The sequence below is a fragment of the Mchenga conophoros genome, linkage group LG14, assembly GCF_057382185.1.
Source record: "Mchenga conophoros isolate Kocher_MC1m ecotype Shallow Benthic linkage group LG14, M_conophoros_male_GT1.1, whole genome shotgun sequence".
Classification (NCBI taxonomy): Eukaryota; Metazoa; Chordata; class Actinopteri; order Cichliformes; family Cichlidae; genus Mchenga; species Mchenga conophoros.
In genome coordinates, this window is record NC_140539.1 from 1,096,102 (window position 1) to 1,113,628 (window position 17,527).

The following is a 17,527-nucleotide window of genomic DNA, read 5'->3' on the forward strand; positions in this document are numbered from 1 at the left end:
GCCAACTGACCAGTGTGAGGGAGCTCTTATCCAGGACGTATCCAGACAGGAGCTTGATGTTGACGATGACCATGTTGGTCTCCTCTCTCCTCCCCTGGTACCTGCAAAAAGTCACACAGTGCTGTGATCCTCATGCTCTCAGGTTGTCTCGGGGTTTAGATAATTATACCCAAGACACACATGCAGAGTACCTGACATGCACGAAAAGGATGAGCTGCGGCCTGCTGATGTTACACTTGGCCATGGTGTTAGCAGAGACGTTGAAGGCAGAGAAGTCTGCAGGAGGGGGGATGTTGTAAAACATGGAGATCTGCAGAGACACAGCAAAGTCAGGCTGTGGCGAGCGGCACGGCAGCACTAGCAGATCAGACGCTTCACGTCACGCATTAACACACTGCAAAGGAAGCTTTTACCAATCAGACGTCTTTAAATCTCGCTGGTAGTCTGACGGCGGCCCTCCTCCACCTGAGCCTGGATGTTTACCTTCATCCCAGTCTCCATCTGCTGCACCAGCCGCAGGTGGAGGCTTCAGTGGCGTTTCTTGCCTTTACTAAGGACCGTGGCTGTCGCGTCATCAACAACTAGTCGCTAAAATACTTTTAGAACAATAAATATTGTTCTTCCCATCTACCGATCACCTCACTGTGTTTTCTCCAATTTGAGCTCAGTGGACATGTACCAGTTCATACTGGGCTCCTCCTGCTTTACGTTTGGGAACACTGAACATGTACGAGTACATTGTTCAGGTGCAACACACACTAACAAAGGCCTGCTTTCACATATACTCCAGAGCTGTAGGTTATCTTATGTACTGTTGTAACCAGGAAAGTTTCAGAGACTTTGTCCACACTACAACACTCAGAAGGAACGCTTGGAGTCATTCGTCTGCCGTCATACCAGGTCATGCCAGGTCATACCAGGTCATGCCAGGTCATGCCAGGTCCATGAACAGTGTGTTTAGCTGGAAGCTGTCACAATGGTTCCAGCTGCTTGTCTCTGTTTAAAAAACTAAATACTTCTGTACTTGGTGTGCTGCACACGTATCTGTGTGGTACCTGTGTCAGTACGCAGTTCTGTCCCTCGGCTCTGATCGTGTACTCTCCTGGGACCTCGCTCAGCTTCTTCTCCTGGTACAGCAGCCTGTTGTCCTGATTCACGGTGAACTCTTTGTTCAAGCCTCCTAAAGAGGTCAGTGTCACTGTAGTGCCCACCTCTGAACTGTAGGTGGCAGCACCATACTTCGCCAACGCTTGAAGGGCCACTACTGTGTCCTGGGGGCCACAGACGGATTAGAAATGTTGTTAGCACAGGTTCAGAGTTCACCCTCCTTTAAGGTTAAACGTGGTCTAACTGACCTGTGTGGAAGAGAAACCGCCAAAGGGGTTCTGCTGCTGAGTGAGCCAGCGCACAATGGCAGAAGAGTACTCCAAGTCAAAGCCTGGCATGGAGGGACCGGACAGCAGAGCCAGCAGCACGTAGGAGGTCATCTCCACCTCCAGAGAGTCCAGGCCTTTCCCAGAAGCCCCTGCTCTCTTCCAGTGACGGGTGCCTCCTGCCAGCCAGGACAAATAAAGGACCAAATAAAGGACACGTCTGCAGATATCCCAGTGTACGCACGCCATCTGTCACACGGCTCACACACACAAACAGACGACCACATTGGCACTCATCACCAATGAACCTAACCCCACGGTGCATTCGTTTTGGATCGGACATTTGTAAAGTCTGATTAGATGTGACAATGAACCAAAGAGGAACCTGTTAGGGTGAAGCTGGTTTCTGCAAGTTCCTGCTCCTATTTAAGACTTTCACGATTATGCAGATGACACCTAAATGTATCTACAAAAGCTCAGTCACACTATGTCTCAAGAAACACAGCCTTTCCTTTCTAATACAAGGTTGGAGGTGTTAGTATTTTCTAGGGCTGCCACGACTTATGACGATTATGTCGACTATCAAAATCATCACGACTGATTTAATAGTCGACGCATCGTTTGAAGCTTTGTAAGATCACAAAAGACGCAGGAATAAGTAGCAGGATTTAAGAGTGTAATAACGGACTGAAACAGAAGATGGCAGCACTGCATGTACAAGGATGCCAGCTGCCGTTAAACCCAGAAGAAGAAGCAGCTGTGTCCCAGAATTCATAGCGCGGCCCAGCGCAGTTTCCAACAATGGCAGCAGCTAGTTAGTTTTAATATTACTCTTATTATTCTTTCTGGGTCACAAAATAAACGTTTAACATATTTTCAGGCGAGAATGTAGCTGTGTAAACCTCAAATATCTGCTCAGTTTATCAAGACACCACATATTTTCAAAAGCGCTCCGACGGTTTCGGAGACGTCTGTTACCCACTAGCTCGATAGCGAGCCGGGGGCTAGGCTCACTAGAGCCGTGAGAACAGCGGACTCCCGGCAAATCGTTTTCAAACCCACCGCCGTCTTTCGCTACTCAGGTTAAACATGATATATGAGTCACTTAGATAACTTAAAAATGTTATTGTTTGGCTTTTTTCAGTATTTTATTTGTTCCTGAGTAAATCGGTTTGGCTGAGATTAAAGTTTTTACACAGCTGAATAAACCTCAAGCAGACAGCTGATTATCAGAAGTGTGAGATGCTCCAGAATTTACTCCAGTGTCCTGTTATATTTTAGATAGCAAGGAGTTTATTAAACTTCACCGAAACAATCTGCAGATTTCATTAAAGTTTAACAAACTATCATCTTGTCTTTATTTTTAGTTAGCACAGACCTTAAACACTTAATGCTGTAAGCTAATGATAGTTATATAAGAGCAGATGCTGCTGGTGCAATAAACTGTAGTTTTACGTCCAATGGATGATGATCTGATTAGTCGACTAATCGCAAAAATAATCGGTGACTAGTCGACTATCAAAATAATCGTTTGTGGCAGCTCTAGTATTTTCTAACTGCAGACTAACCCAAGGTAGCTTGTTTCGACTGAGAGGCTAATTCCTACTGTCTGTCTCAACAAGCCTGTCTTCAGATGCTCACAACAGTTATTGCAGCACTGTGAGAGCACGCACAGCACACGACACAAACACTTCTATCAGGCAAACAATTATACGATGCCCTGCTCAATTTTTAAGCTTTCACACTTACAAAGAAATAACACCATAAAAATGGAGACAGTTCATTTTAATTCAGAGTCAGAATATCAACCACAAATCCAGAAAAAGACCAAAGAGCTGTTAAAGTACTTCAAGGACAGACCTGCACAAAGCTGTACGAGCTACCAGACCATCAGCCACGGTCAACTGGTGCGATTATTCAGAAATATACAAAATGTAAAACGACCATCAATCACCCTCAGTCTGGAGCTCCATCTGGCCTCATGGAGCGAGGATGAGGAAGGAGGGTTTTCAATGATCTGAAGGCAGTTAGGACCACAGGTCAGCACTGGTAGAACCATGTCATGGTGACATGAAATCTTGCAGAGCCTGACTTAAGTTTGCCAATGAACATCTAAATAATTCAGGCCTGGGAGAAGATGCTATAAGGCCACAGCATGGCTTCATCACACTGAGGGACCGACTCCTTCCTTTAGCCAGAACACTGAAGACGGGTTGTGGACGAGTCTTGCAGCACGTCAGTGACCCAAAACATGTCACCAAGGTAACAAAGGAGAGGCTAAAGATGGAGCCAGTGTCCAGATCTCAGTCCTGTAGAAAATCTGTGGAGGGAGATGAAGCTGAGCAAACAGCAGCCGAGACACCTGAAGGATTCCTGTAAAGAGGAGTGGACTACGATCCGTCCTGAGATGTGTGCAAACCCCATGACGTCTTACCACCGTGCTCGCCAACAAGGCTTTCTCCACCGAGCACGAAGTCATGTTTTACTTGTGGATCCAATACTTATTTCCCTCCATAACAGCAATTTAATTTATAACTTGTAAGTAATGTGTTTTTCTGGATATTTGGTTGACATTCTTTCTCTCTCCATTAAAATTAAACCATCAGACAGACATTTAAAAATGAAAGACTTCTTTGTAAGCGAGGATCAAACAATGATTTCCAAGTTTTAGACTTAACTGAAGTCGAGGGAGATGACGATGACGCTGCGTTCTCTCTTTGTTTCAGCCAAAAAGATCCATTTACTGAGTTAAGGAAGCAAAGACTCGTTCTTCCTCAGAGGGAGGAAGTTTATTGCATCATAGAGTTGGATCAGTGTCAGCCTCACCGTGTGTGTTCGATTTCTCATGAAGAAGGGTGATGAGTTTGCTCCTCATCTCCTCGTCTCCAGCCAGAGTGAAGGTGTAGGACAGCAGGGCAGTGGTGTACAGGTTATCGAGCTGGCCAGCCGCTGCAGCCTTCAGACAGGCCAGGCTGTTGTGTACCACGGGATCCTGTCACACGGCAGACATGAGCACACGTATGGGACAGACTGCAGGAAGTGCTCAGAGTAAAATCACGCGTGTTATTCAGGACCGCTGTCGTGTAGCTTTCATTCATTTGCTAGCTCTGCTCTTCCACACAGCGTACAGCACAGAGAGCAGATGTGACAGAAACAGGATGAAGAGGAGGCGACTTTTGTTGTGATTTGGCGCTATATAAATAAAATTGAATTGAATTAAAACTGGGCTGCAAAGCAGCTTGCAGACAATCAGGAACTGTAGGGCAGATACAGCAGCTTAAAAAGTGTAATTTGAGGTTTAATCTGTATACAAGATAAACCATCTCATGATGTAGAACGGTATGACAGTGGCTGAATGTGACACTGAGACACTAACGCTAGCATCTACACCTAAAGCTACGATGGTCGACAGAAATGCACACGACCAGTTTCACCTGATTAGTATTGCTGAGAAACCGTCGTGTTACAGCAACTGTTTTAAATCGGTAAATGTCCTGATTTTCAAAAGTGAAGTGAGACTTACTGTAACATTGGCGTCAAGCTCCAGCATGGCAGCAGTGATGTAGGCAGTCAGGGACACGTCGTCACTCACTCCTCCCTGTGGAAACATGACAACACCGTATGCTCACAAAACAACCACAGAGCATTCTTTTGTAATGTGTCTCTATCACCACACTGTTTAATGTGATCATCCACAGAAATGTGACGGAGAAAACAAAAATGAGGCTCCTTTAAACGGTGTGATGCTCCACGAGGCAGCGCATGCATGTCCAGTGACACGAGAGCTCGAACACTCAGCAGGGGCTGTGTAACCTGCTGTTACAGTCACAGGATTCAACTTTTGGTTTTCCACCAGTGCCAAACGCCCAGACTGGAACTGTGTTTTCTAACGTTGCTACTGCTGTGCAGAAGACACTGAAATGTGTCTGCTGTGCACCAAAAATCAGAGGCAGACCAAAGCTAGGCTCCTGAAACATGCAGCTGATGAGGCCTGTGGTGCTTTAGGAGAAGCTGGAAAGTCATTGGATAGTTTAGGATATTTCCTGTGCGTGTGTGTGCGCGTGTAGCCTGCAGGCTATAGGCCATCTCCTCTGAAACTTCTATGTAAATCACTTCTAATACAGAGTTCATTTTGTGCTTTTATCTTGCAGGAGAGATTTATCCAAAGCTGAACACTTAAAGCACCAACAGCTGCTGATAAGAAAGCTCCATTTAAAGAGAGTGATTGTTACCTTCATGCCATTGTGAAAGAGCTTTCCAACTGATCTGATGCAGCCATCAGGCCGCTGGTGTTTAGACAGCCACCTCCAGGCTTCTGTAATGTGCTCGGGCTGCACGTAGATGTACGGCCGTGCACCACCAAAGGACTTCATCACGAAGGAGGTCAGCCTAGAAAGACACGCACACTTTAGAAAACCAATCTAATCGTCGATTCGTATTAGTAACCCCAACACGACCCCAGTTCCAGGACAATTACATAACAGCTTCACAGGACTCACAGCCCCGTCTGCAGCAATCATCCCTCTGAGCTCATTGGTGATACAGCAGAATTCATCGTGTATACGAGTGCTGTATTTTCAGGAGCCCAAAAGGCTAACTGTTTAATTACTCTGACCACTAGACCACGATGAAAGTCCATCAAGCTGAAAACGCTGAGATATACATTTCTGACTTTCAGTGTCAAACAGTTACCAACACCACAGGGAGGCCACGGGAGCTGTGTTGCTGTCAGATTAACACTCGCTCTCCACTCCTTTAGCTGCTACAGATCCTCAGAAACATACCCAGCTCTTTAACCATTTCATGCTCTAGCTGCCAACACAGACTGCATATAAAGATGTTTGGAGCTCCCTGGTCCTAAGACAGTCACTTAAAACCTACATCTGTTGTTAAAGTACACAATGCATCCCAGGGCTCTAGAGTGCGACCAATTTGGTCGCAAATACGACCAAATTTTTCAGTGGTGCGACTAAAAAAAAATAAATTTGGTTGCACCTGTGTGACCAACTGTTCGGGTAGCAAAAAACAAACAAAAAAACCCCCCTGCAACCTTCCCTGTGGTCAACAACAGACACACTAAACCAATCAGAGATAGTCAGGGGCGGGACCTCTCTGATTGGCCGTAGTCCAGTTGAAAGTGCAGGTGGAAGTGGGAGGTGAGTAGCTTGAATAAAGCGATATCGATTCATTAAATCCTGAATCGACTTTTAAATAACTGTGTTTTGCCAGAAACGCCAGATTCTCAGATTAAAGCTCACAAAACCATTTCAACAACAACCAAACAGCAGATGAGAGCAGGTACACGGTGTTAAATTGTAATATTATTTTATGCCATGTTATACCCCTAGTTAAAGATTGTGAATTATTATGTAGTTTTAGTTTGCATTATTCTCCTGAATTAGAAGAAGCGGATAACTATTGCATTCGTTCAACTGATTCATCGCCTTATTTGTCTGATTAGAAGAGAACATGCTGGAGTTTTCTGCCCCATCTCAGCAGGAGCAGACAAACGGGGAGCCAAGGTCGTAGCTTAGGCGCCGTGTGAGAGAAAGCATGTGAATGTTTAGGCTTTTATGATAAGGTGGGGGCACCAGAGGCTATAAGAGTTTGATTAATGCTCCACCATTTTGAGATCTGAGGCTGTCTGCATACAGTGTCCATCTCCCACGCGTGTGACTATTAAAATCATCGTTTGACTTAACCCGGCCGGACCAGTGTTGTTATTGTGGTTTTTTCTCTTGTCTCCATCCCCAATATTTGAACTCGTAACAACGGATTCCACACAAAGACGTAAACACAGAGCCGACGCATCAGAATCAGCTTTGTCTTTCTCGGCTTTCTCGCCCGACGGCCCGCAGACGGACACGCTGTCGGAGCTCAGCGATCCTGATGCGTCCGGTCCGCGCTGTGATTACGTCTTTTTGCGCTGATTCTGAGCTGCAGGTTTTGTCTCTCCAACCAAAATTCACCGAGCCAGCAGCAAAAGAAGCAGCAAACTGCGCTTCACATTTGATCAATGTCGTCATGAATTTTGCTGTTTTGCTTCCACGACTATTAAAATCACACTCCATGCACAGCTAGCTCTCTCTCTCTGTGCTTCAAGAACAGTTTCCGTCTCCAATCTCTGTTTTCTGTATTATTCATTGACTTATTACCCACCAGTCTACCGCTGTTTACAGCGCTGTGGCTGCTGTCTTTTTCTTTTTCACTTAAATGACCTCGGACAAGAAAGTCTATTTTCTCTGTTGTTCAATACTGAAGAAATTTAAACTTTATATGCAGAAGATTGTAGAATATTTTTAAGGTTATCTGCTATAAAAAGCCAGACCAGGAAAATCTCCTTCATGTTTTTCTGTGTTTTATTCTCAGTTACTTTCACACAAAGGCATCTGCTGTGATGTTCACAATTCTGATGAAGTCAGTACTGATAAATGATCAGAATTATAATATTTCTGACTGTCTGAGGCTAAGTTGAATCGAATCGGGACTTTGAAAACCAGAATCAAATGGATTGTAGAAATCAGTGATGATACCCAGCCCTAGTGAGCAGCCTAGGCACGACAGAAGTGGATGTAGCTGTAATAGGAAAAGAACTATTGCTAACTTTTCTGTTAAGGCCTGATGCTTCTGAAATTCATAGCCAGTGCTCTGACACGGTGTCATCAATCTTTGAATGCTGAAAAAGCACAGTGTATCCAGAAAACACATTATATCAATTATTATAAAATTTGTGTGCGCTTAACTTTTGTACCGGTACGCCCATGGCAAAAAGTTAGTCTAGAGCCCTGCATCCAGAAACATCAACAGACCTTCATTTGTTCCACATTCTGTCAGGTTACAGTCTTTATTTATTTAAAGATGAACACGTACGGAGACATCCTCGATGATAACCTGCTCCATAGCGCTCTGGACCTTCAGTTTCATCTTCCAGCAGAACAGACCCTGAGCACACAGTGCAAATACCAAAGGGACCACTGTGAATGTTCTGGCCCAGCCAGAGCCCAGACTTGAACCCGATTCAGCATCTCCGTAGAGATCTGACGATGACTGTGCACAGACACTCCCCATCTAGCCTGGTGGTTCTGGCTCTGCAAAGCTGAATGGGAGAAACTGCCATTCACCAGTGCTGGGGGTGATGGTGTAGGATGGGTAAACTAGCAGGAGATGCACAAAGGAAGTCTCACTGTGTCAAAATCCATGAGAGAAGGATCTGTGAGCTCAGGGGAACCTTCCTGATATCTTTATTGTTAAATAAAGTGAAAACAGTCTGATGTTTGTTTTTTGAGTAATGGTCCCCATTGGTGACCAGAGAGACAATTAAAGCAAGGCATGCTTTATAGGGCACACCTTGTGCAGTCCAGTCAGAACGTGTGTGCATGTATGACAGACATACTGGTGGCCCCCAGTGCTACCTGTCAGCCTCCCAGTTTGATACAGCCATGGTATGAATCGCTGCATTCCCAAGAACTTCAGGAACTTTACCTCTGACCTTGATGTCGAGGTCACTGGGATTCAAACTTGTCTAAGATTGGTAGTACGTCTGTAGCAGGGGTGACAACAATACCCTATCAGTGTTTTACGGCTGAAAATAAAATGGTAGGACCGGCCGCAGAGAGAACGCAAAGGTCAAGACTTTGCCAACTGTTGGGCGTCTCTGTGGTGGCTACGTCCATTTCACAGCAGGACACATCCCACACACGAGTCATTTGGTCATGTTCCTGTATACAGATGTGCTGGTCTCAACATGTCTGCAGGTGGCTACAGCTGGTTTATCAGAGTGTTTATAGTGAAGCTTTCTGCTCTGTGTGACAGCAGAGCTGATGAGACGAGTCTGAAAGCCACAGAACCAAAAACAAAAAGAAACCAGGAGGTAAGAGGCTTAAAAGCTGTCACACTGAGGGAGGTGCAGGATGCGGTGATAATTCTGTGTGACTTTGTCTCCATAGGAAACTCCTTTCACATGGTGCTGTTTGTTCATATAAACATGTGGAGGACTGCAGCGTCGACGCTTGGGTGAAGGTTTTACATCAACGCATTCACAGAAACTGTTGTTATTTTAAGTGATTTGGACAATTTTCATCCAGTTTTCTTCTGAAATTCTAATGTAACTGAACACTTGAGAGGCCTAGTTTCTCAAAAACACACCCACACACACACCAAGTGCCAAACTGCCCAGCACCCTTTCAAAACAGCAGTAGATTTGTTAAATCCCCTGAGGCACTGTGCTTTAAGCCCATTAAATGAAAATATTAATATTTTCTGGCAGGTTCCTCATAAAGTAAATTATTAGGACGCTTGCTGGTGCCAAACACCAGAGAGGACATGCAGCGCGCGTGTGCGTGCGTGCACACGTCTACCTCCCACTGCGTGTGCTTTGTGTTCTCGTCACATCAAGTGTTCGAATTGAGCTGAAAATATTCAGTTCAACAGCAAAGCTCTGGATAAATGTTTGAATGCTTCTATAAGTGCTGATGCAACCGCAGCACCAATGTCTTCTTTGTTATGTCAGTATTTATAGGTCATCACAATGTTGTTGCCGTGCAGATGCAAAGTAAACACAGTTGAGACAGAGGCTGAGATTAGAACTGTTTACAAAATATTTACACAACAGTTTTACTTCAGTTTGTTATGTCTTGATGCTCAATCATCCAGGTAAGTAAATCAATGTGCTGTTTATAAGACTGAAGCCTGCAGTCAGCTGAGACTGAAGAAGTCACCTGATGATGACGAAACGTTTCTCCCACAAAACGCTTCATCCAGATGAACTGAATCACCGTTTGGAGATTCAGTTTGGAGAGTTTATATATAAATTAAATAATACAAATAAAGCGTTTGGTGCTTTGAAAAGGAGGCTGAAAGGACTCCGTGAACATGTGTGCGTCGTTGCTGCGTGTGTTCACCAAACTTTGGACAAATGATGGATATCAGCTCATCCAAACACGAGCGAGCGACTGACGTCATCGATCACAAGAAACCAGAAAACAAAGAGAACAATTATGATTAGATAAAAATAAACTAACTATCGTGCACATCTGTGATCATGTTTTGTAGAAGAGCCTTTTGGCTTGCTCTCATTGGTTCCAGCATTAGGACTGAGTTTTAAGGTTAAATGGTTATGATGAGGCAGTTTGCTCCGTGTCCTCACAAAGGCAGCGAAACAAACACCAGACAGCCCACGACGAGCGCTGCGAAGATTAGTCTACACGATCGATGACATCGACTGTAAACTATAAGACTCACTGACATCAGAATTTTGTCACATACTGAGAGAGTTTATATGCAAGTTCAATAAGAAAGACCTTTGGTCTGACATCTCCCAGGTGCTGCCGGCTAAATCTCAGCTTTCTCACTCCCACTTTCCCGCACTGACAAGCTGTTTGTGTCATTACTGGTCTCGTCCAATCACCTTTTCCAGGACAATCAGCATTAATGCCGTTTACTTTAAATCTCTCTCATTCTACATCCTTCTCCTTTGCAGATGCCTTTGTCCAATCTCGTCCACGTCTTGTCACGTTCATGTCGTTGCTTGCTTTCAATTATTTCGATTGTCCGCAGCATAATCTGATTCCGTCATCCTCGCCGTCCTGGAAATACTCGTATAAAAGCAGAATTCACTGATCCCACATTACGCCCGGCTTCTACCAACCAGCAGTTCTCGCTTCACCAATGCCAAACGAGCTCTAGCCTCAGCACTGCGCAATTAGACAATTTCCAGAGCTTGTTTCCGTTTTCACATCTGCAAAACTCAACTCCAACTCCCGTTGGCAAGTTTGGGTGAGAGCTTCAGCAACGGCACCCAAATTCCTCCTTCCCTGGCCTTCTATGTGTATTTAATGTGTGCACAAGAAACAAAATATCGGCAAGGTAATAATCCGATTTCAACTGTCTCTTGGTGCCATTCCCTTTAGCTTACCCTGAACACACAGCCATGATTCATCTCTTTTCTAATGCTACATAGCAGTCATCTAATTTTTGCTGGAATTTTCTCCACTTAACACCAAATCCAGGCTCCATATGCTTCTGATCTGTTCATACTAGGACTGGGCGATATATCGAGTTTTTAAATATATCGATATATTTTTATACGAGATAAGAGATGTGACAATATTGTTTATATCGATATAGTCTACTATACTTGTGGAACCACAAGTTTGCCTCTCTTTCGTCCACTTTTGTCTCTACGCTGCGTTACTCTGTCTCGCCTCTCCTTCACTGAACACAACTCCCCCTCCCCCATCGCTTCACCTGCAGGCAACGACAGGACGGACACGGCAGCTATCAAAGAGGAGCTGCTCGGTAGAGATTACTATTTTAGTGCTGCAGCGTTACTCTCGTTAAAATGACGTTAATGGCATAACTGTATTAACGCGACAAATCTCCGTTAATGAGTTACCGCGGATCGCCCCATGCGTGGGGCTGCACGGCGTCAACGCGTTAGCGTTGCGGTTAGCATTAGCAGTTACCTCGTTAACATGTTGATGCCATGCAGCTAGCATTACTTGCATTTTCACCATTTACAACAGCAAAATGAAGAGTGTGTGAAACTGTGTGCTGCATCCCAGACTGCGAAGTCTCCAGCCTCCTGCCTCGAAACAAACTACCTTACAAAACTCGTATACCATATTTTTCGGACTATAACCTTGCACTAAAATCCTTTCATTTTCTCAAAAATCGACTGTGTGCCTTATCTATGAGTTCTGGTTGTGTTTACTGACCGTGAACCGATTTTATGTGGTACACGGCGCTCAGCAATCTGTCAAAAATGCTTTGGTAAGCTACGAAGCTGCACCGCTTGATGGATTGTCGGAGCATTACGGCTACCGTAGTCAGGAGCCCTGCAGAGTAATGCATACTATGCTTCAACGTAATATTACCGTACTGTGTGTGTATAAGGACCACAACTTAGACATTCACATTACTCACACTCTCATTACACATACATATAGGATCTTGGGGGTGGGCACGATACACGGAATCCAAAGTACCATCAGGGTGTACACCCCACCCCTGGCGTCGTTGCCCACCTCTCAAGGTTAAATACACGTAGACATTGAGGGCTAGCAGGAGGGACTATGCGCTTACCTGCTGCTCTCTGGCAGGTAGCTCCATGCCCTCCTGGGTTTTAAATGCACCTTAGAACACACATGCATCAACACTACAATGAGCGGGTGGAGGGAGGTTTGGAGTCTTCTCTCACCCCCATTCTCTGCGACCTGCTGGAGCGGGGGGGCCAGGAGGAGGAGTTGGCCGTCCGACTGCGGTCTGGAGTGTGGGGCCTCCCTGCTGCTGCGGAGTCGGGGCGGTCTGCCTCCCCCCACCGCAGGGAAAAGGGTAACACCACCTGGGTCTGGGTGCAGTTCCCCCCCCTCCAGGGGCAAGGGTACCTAGACCCGGGGCTTAGAGTACGCTTGGGGAGTGTGATCGTGTGTACAGCGTCTCTTTATGTCTGTCTCCACGTTGGTTGAGTGTGGAGTAAGTGCATATGAGAGCATGAGGGTGGGAATGGATGTTTGTGTCTGTGTGTGCCTGTATGTCTGTGTCTATATGTCAGGTTGGGTATCAGACGCCACCTCTCTGGGGACATCTCAGGCCCTCCAAGGTTTGGAGGCCTATCTCCCCCTACCACCACTTCCCCTGCCAGTGGCGGACTCCCTCAGACATCGGTGCGTTGGTGGTTCTTTGTGTCCGGGGATGGGCGTCCAGGTACACACCGGCTCACTGGGGCTCGCTCGGGCCACTTCGGAGGTGGGGTGCCCCCGGCCTCTCGGCCTGGGGCTCGGTCACTCAGGCACGGCTGGCTGCCGGCGGAGCTCACGGGCGCGTCACTGCAACTCCCCCTGGCTTCTGCTCCGCGGCTGCTGAGTGAGCCCTCATCTGGGACTCTCCTCAGCTCTTTCTGGGACAGTGGCACGGCTGCCCCTCTGTTGGTCTTCCTTGGTCTCTTGTGTTCTGGGGGCCTCTGGATGTCTGGAGTTTTGATCTCCTCCATACCTGCTTCATGCCCTGGAGGGCGGGGCTGTGGCCCCCCCACACCCTCTAGCAGATCATTACATGAAGGAACCTTTTAAAAACAAGCGCGTCCATGCTCACAGGTGTACACACGGGTGATCACACCCACAAACTACACCCTTTTTGGCTCCTACCTCAAAGCACACTGTGTTCTGTTGATCTTATGTGCTGCACAATAATGTTTAACATTTAGTATTTACTGTCATATTCCCATATATCATTGTGATGTTGTTTATTCTATTACTCTTGTTCTCTTCTGCTTGCTTTCTTTTTTTCTTTCTCAGCAGGTGACCCAGGTGATTGATATATGCATTTTTTTTCTCTGCCCGTTCTGTTGGTTTTTGCCCTTCTCCCCCGTCCCTCTTCTCAGCTGTTTCTCTTTCCCTCTTTCTTTCTCCCCTTCTTTCCCCCAGTCAAGTCTGTCCCATGTTCAGTAAGTGAAAATAAAATAAACAATAAAAGGTGAATCAAATGGACCATTACGGCGAGGCTGGGATGGTCAATTTGGTAAAGTAAATCCGTTGGGCATCTTTCTTTGCCTTTAGACAACAATTCTGATGCAAAAGAGCCAAACGGGACAGGCCAAAAAAGAAAAAAAAAAAAAAAAAGGACCACAAATGGCACCTGTTCAGAGTCACGGTTACGAAGCGGATTTCAAACTCCAGGCTGTCAGTCACGCAGTAGAAGTTGTGAACAGAGCAGCTGTGAAATCTGTCTTTGTTATTATGCTCAGCGTCTGTTCGTTTAAATTTTGACTGCACAGTTGTGAGCTTTTTTGTTATGCACAAAAACAACATTGTTTTATTTTATTTATGGAGAATTATTATTTAATAAATGCTCAATTTATTTTTGAGTAATTTTTTCATGTACATCTACGCTGTATATTAATAAAAGTGCCTGTGTGACATCTGGGACACAGCTTTGACTAAGAACTCTCTTTTTGTTCTTACTTTATGGCTTAACAAAAATATCGAGATATATTGTATATCGCCATCCAGCTAAAGAATATCGAGATATGAATTTTAGGCCATATCGCCCAGCCCTAGTTCATACTTCTCCCGGCCAGTCCGTGTTAACAAACTCAAATTTCTAGTCTAATCTCTCAGGCCATTTATTTGGACAGGTAGGTGTCTAGGACATTAAGACTAAGGGCTTAATGTTGTAAGTCCCTACAATTATAAACAGCTTTCCTACTAACTGTCTCCAACTGGACTGCAGGTTATCAGTGACATTTTCTTCTTGCATCCATTTCAACTCTGCATCACCCTATATCCATGTGCTTGGTCAAATCGCATTTTCTTAACCCTTCCTGGTTCTGTCTTACGTTTTCTAAAACACTCAAGTCTAAATTCCAGACAATTTGGCATACAGCTGGTGGCACACTGCAAAAACTCCAAATCTTACCAAGTACATTTGTCTTTTTTCTAGTCAAAGTATCTCGTTACAGTTAAAACAAGGCACAATCAGCTACAGAGTAACATTTCAGTGAGATATACAGTAGGAACTTGCTTTTAGACAGTCCGTCTTCAAACTGGAGAATTTTCATTTGTTCCAAATGGCAGATTTTTTTTACCTAATACAAGACATTTTGGTGAGAGTGAACGCTGAGTGACCTCGCCACCCAAAGAAGAGGAAAATAATTGGTGGCAGGCAAGCGAAGCTGCAAAGCACTCAGTAAGGTAGTCGAGGATTCCATGGAGTGGAAGGAATGGCAGGAGAAGAGATCAAAGGTAATTGCGAACAATGGAAATCTTAATAGATGAATGAGGGGAACCCTCGATCAGGTAGCGACATGGCTCAACTTTGAACTGAAGCTCTGACATAGAAGTATGCTGGATATGGAGATTTGAGGTGAGGCTTGATGGTTCGCAAACCTTGCGTGAGCTTGTCTTTGAGTAGAAGATAGAGAAGGGGTGCTTGGCTGGTTAATTACTTCAGATAAGGTAGTGACAACTACTGTACTTATTTCTGAAATAAACAGAAGTGACAGCAACAGCTTGGGGAGGGTTGATGAATTGAAAGACTGATTAGAGGTTATAAGTCATCTTCAATAATAATGACCCCCATAATCGTCAGAGAGCAGAGTGCGAGTCCACTGAACTTCATGGGAGATGATAAGCTGTTTAGACGTGGTCAGAAACCCTGAGCCAGCTTAGAGAGCGGTTCTTGAATGATTGTGTTGAAAGTGGATGCTAGATAATGCTCGTAAAAGCACATGAAGGGACGTGAAGGGACGCCATGAAGAATTATGCGCACGTCGCAGTTTGGATGTCTTAAAAGGAGCGATAGAGGACAGAACCTGGCATCCCAGTGCCATGAAGGTTCGCCGGTGCTTTGCGAAGGCAGGAAAGATGGCAGAGAAACTGGCATCTCGGTGCCGGAACAGTTTGCTGCTACATCTTGTGGAAGACTGGACGAAACAGAGAAACTGGCATCCTGATGAAAGGAATGTTTTGGGGTTTTTTTGGCAAGTGATTGATGGCGGAACCTGCCAATCCAGTAATGGAAGGGTAAGCTGCTTAGGGAACGGAACCTGGCATCTCGGTGCAAAGAGCGTTTTCTGCATTTGCAAATGAGGAATACAGGACTGGCGTTTTGGTGCCGAAAGGAACATCTGCCGCTTAGCATATGAGGGCTAGATGCGGAGAAGCTGGCATCCCAGCGTTAGAAGGATTCACTGCTGCTTTGCTTTGATAAATGCAGAGAAACTGGCAACTCTATGTTAGAAAGCTTGCTGCTGAGTTTGCGAATGAGGGATAAAGAAGAACCAGGCATCTCTTTGCTATTGCATTTGCAAAGGTGGGATATAGGAAGAGAAGCTGGCATCCCGGTGTCAAAGCTTGCTACTGTACTTGCATAGGAGGGATAGAGGAAGATAATCTGGCATCCCGGTGCCAAACCTTGCTACTGTGCTACTGTACTTGCATAGGAGGGATAGAGGAAGAGAACCTGGCATCCCGGTACCAAAAGCATGCTGCTGCATTTTGCCAATATAGGATACGGGAAAGGGAAACTGGCGACTTGTTCATAGAAAAACTTGCTGCTGCGATTGGACATGAGGGAAGGACCTAGCATCCTGGTGCCACGAAAGCATGTTGCTGAAATTCGTGATGGATGGATGGAGGAACGGAAACTGCCAACGCATTGGTAGAAGGTTTGCGGCTGCGGAAAACCTGGCAACCCAGTGCCTTTTTTTTTTCCTCATGCAGAGAAACTGGCCATTTTGCAAATGAGAGATGAGAACTTGGTATCCTGGGCTAGAAGGATTCGTTGCTGCTTTTTGCCATGATAGATGCTGAGAAACTGGCATTTCAGGGAAGCTATGAAGGGGTGAAGGAAAACCTGGCAACCCGGTGCCTTTTAATTTTATTTATTTATTTTGTCGATGCGGAGAAACTGGAAACCCCATGGTCAAAAAGCTTGCTGCTGCTTTTGCGAATGAGGGATAAAGGAACCTGGCAACTCGGTGCCTAGGTTTGCTGCAGAATTTTGCGAAGCAGGGATGAGAGGCTGGGAACCTGGCAACTCTGTGCCGACGCTTGCTGCAGAGTTTAGCAGAGGAGGGATGAGTGGACATATGCTGCAGAGTTTAGCCAAGGAGGGATGACAGGCTGGGAGCCTGGCAACCCGGTGCCTACATTTGCTGCAGAGTTTAGCAGAGGAGGAATGAGTGGCTGAGAACCTGGCAACTCTGTGCCAAAGCATGCTGCATTTGCTACGGAGGGATGGAGTACTTTTTTTTTTAAGCTATGCTGAGAAACTGGCAATCTGATGGTCGAAAAGCTTGCTGCTGCTTTTGCGTATGAGAACGAAGGAACCTGGCAACCCGGTGCCGAGGTTAGCTGCAGAATTTGTGAAGGAGGGTTGAGTCGCTGGGAACCTGGCAACTCGGTGCTGCATTTGCAACGGAGAAATGGAGAACTGGCTTGCTGCTGTGTTTGCGAATCAAATCAAATCAAATCACTTTTATTGTCACATCACATGTGCAGGTACATTGGTACAGCACATGTGAGTGAAATTCTTGTGTGCGAGCTTCACAAGCAACAGAGTTGTGCAAAATACAATAATGTAAACAAGCAAAATACAAGAATGGCTACATCTGAAACTAATAAATATATGTACAATATATAATAGTTGTCACGGGG

At 45.4% G+C, this 17,527-nt stretch overlaps 1 protein-coding gene across 1 annotated transcript in view; it reads right to left on the reverse strand.

The window, feature by feature from the left end:
* a2m1 (alpha-2-macroglobulin 1) overlaps positions 1 to 17,527 on the reverse strand; it is a 70,079-nt gene that overhangs the window by 2,995 nt on the left and 49,557 nt on the right. The window contains exons 26-32 of the mRNA XM_085244662.1: positions 5,606 to 5,762; positions 4,897 to 4,971; positions 4,200 to 4,365; positions 1,356 to 1,552; positions 1,056 to 1,271; positions 192 to 310; positions 11 to 101 (exon numbers count right to left, since the gene is read on the reverse strand). Coding sequence (XP_085100788.1) covers positions 11 to 101; positions 192 to 310; positions 1,056 to 1,271; positions 1,356 to 1,552; positions 4,200 to 4,365; positions 4,897 to 4,971; positions 5,606 to 5,762 — 1,021 coding nt within the window. The remainder of the gene's footprint in view (positions 1 to 10; positions 102 to 191; positions 311 to 1,055; positions 1,272 to 1,355; positions 1,553 to 4,199; positions 4,366 to 4,896; positions 4,972 to 5,605; positions 5,763 to 17,527) is intronic.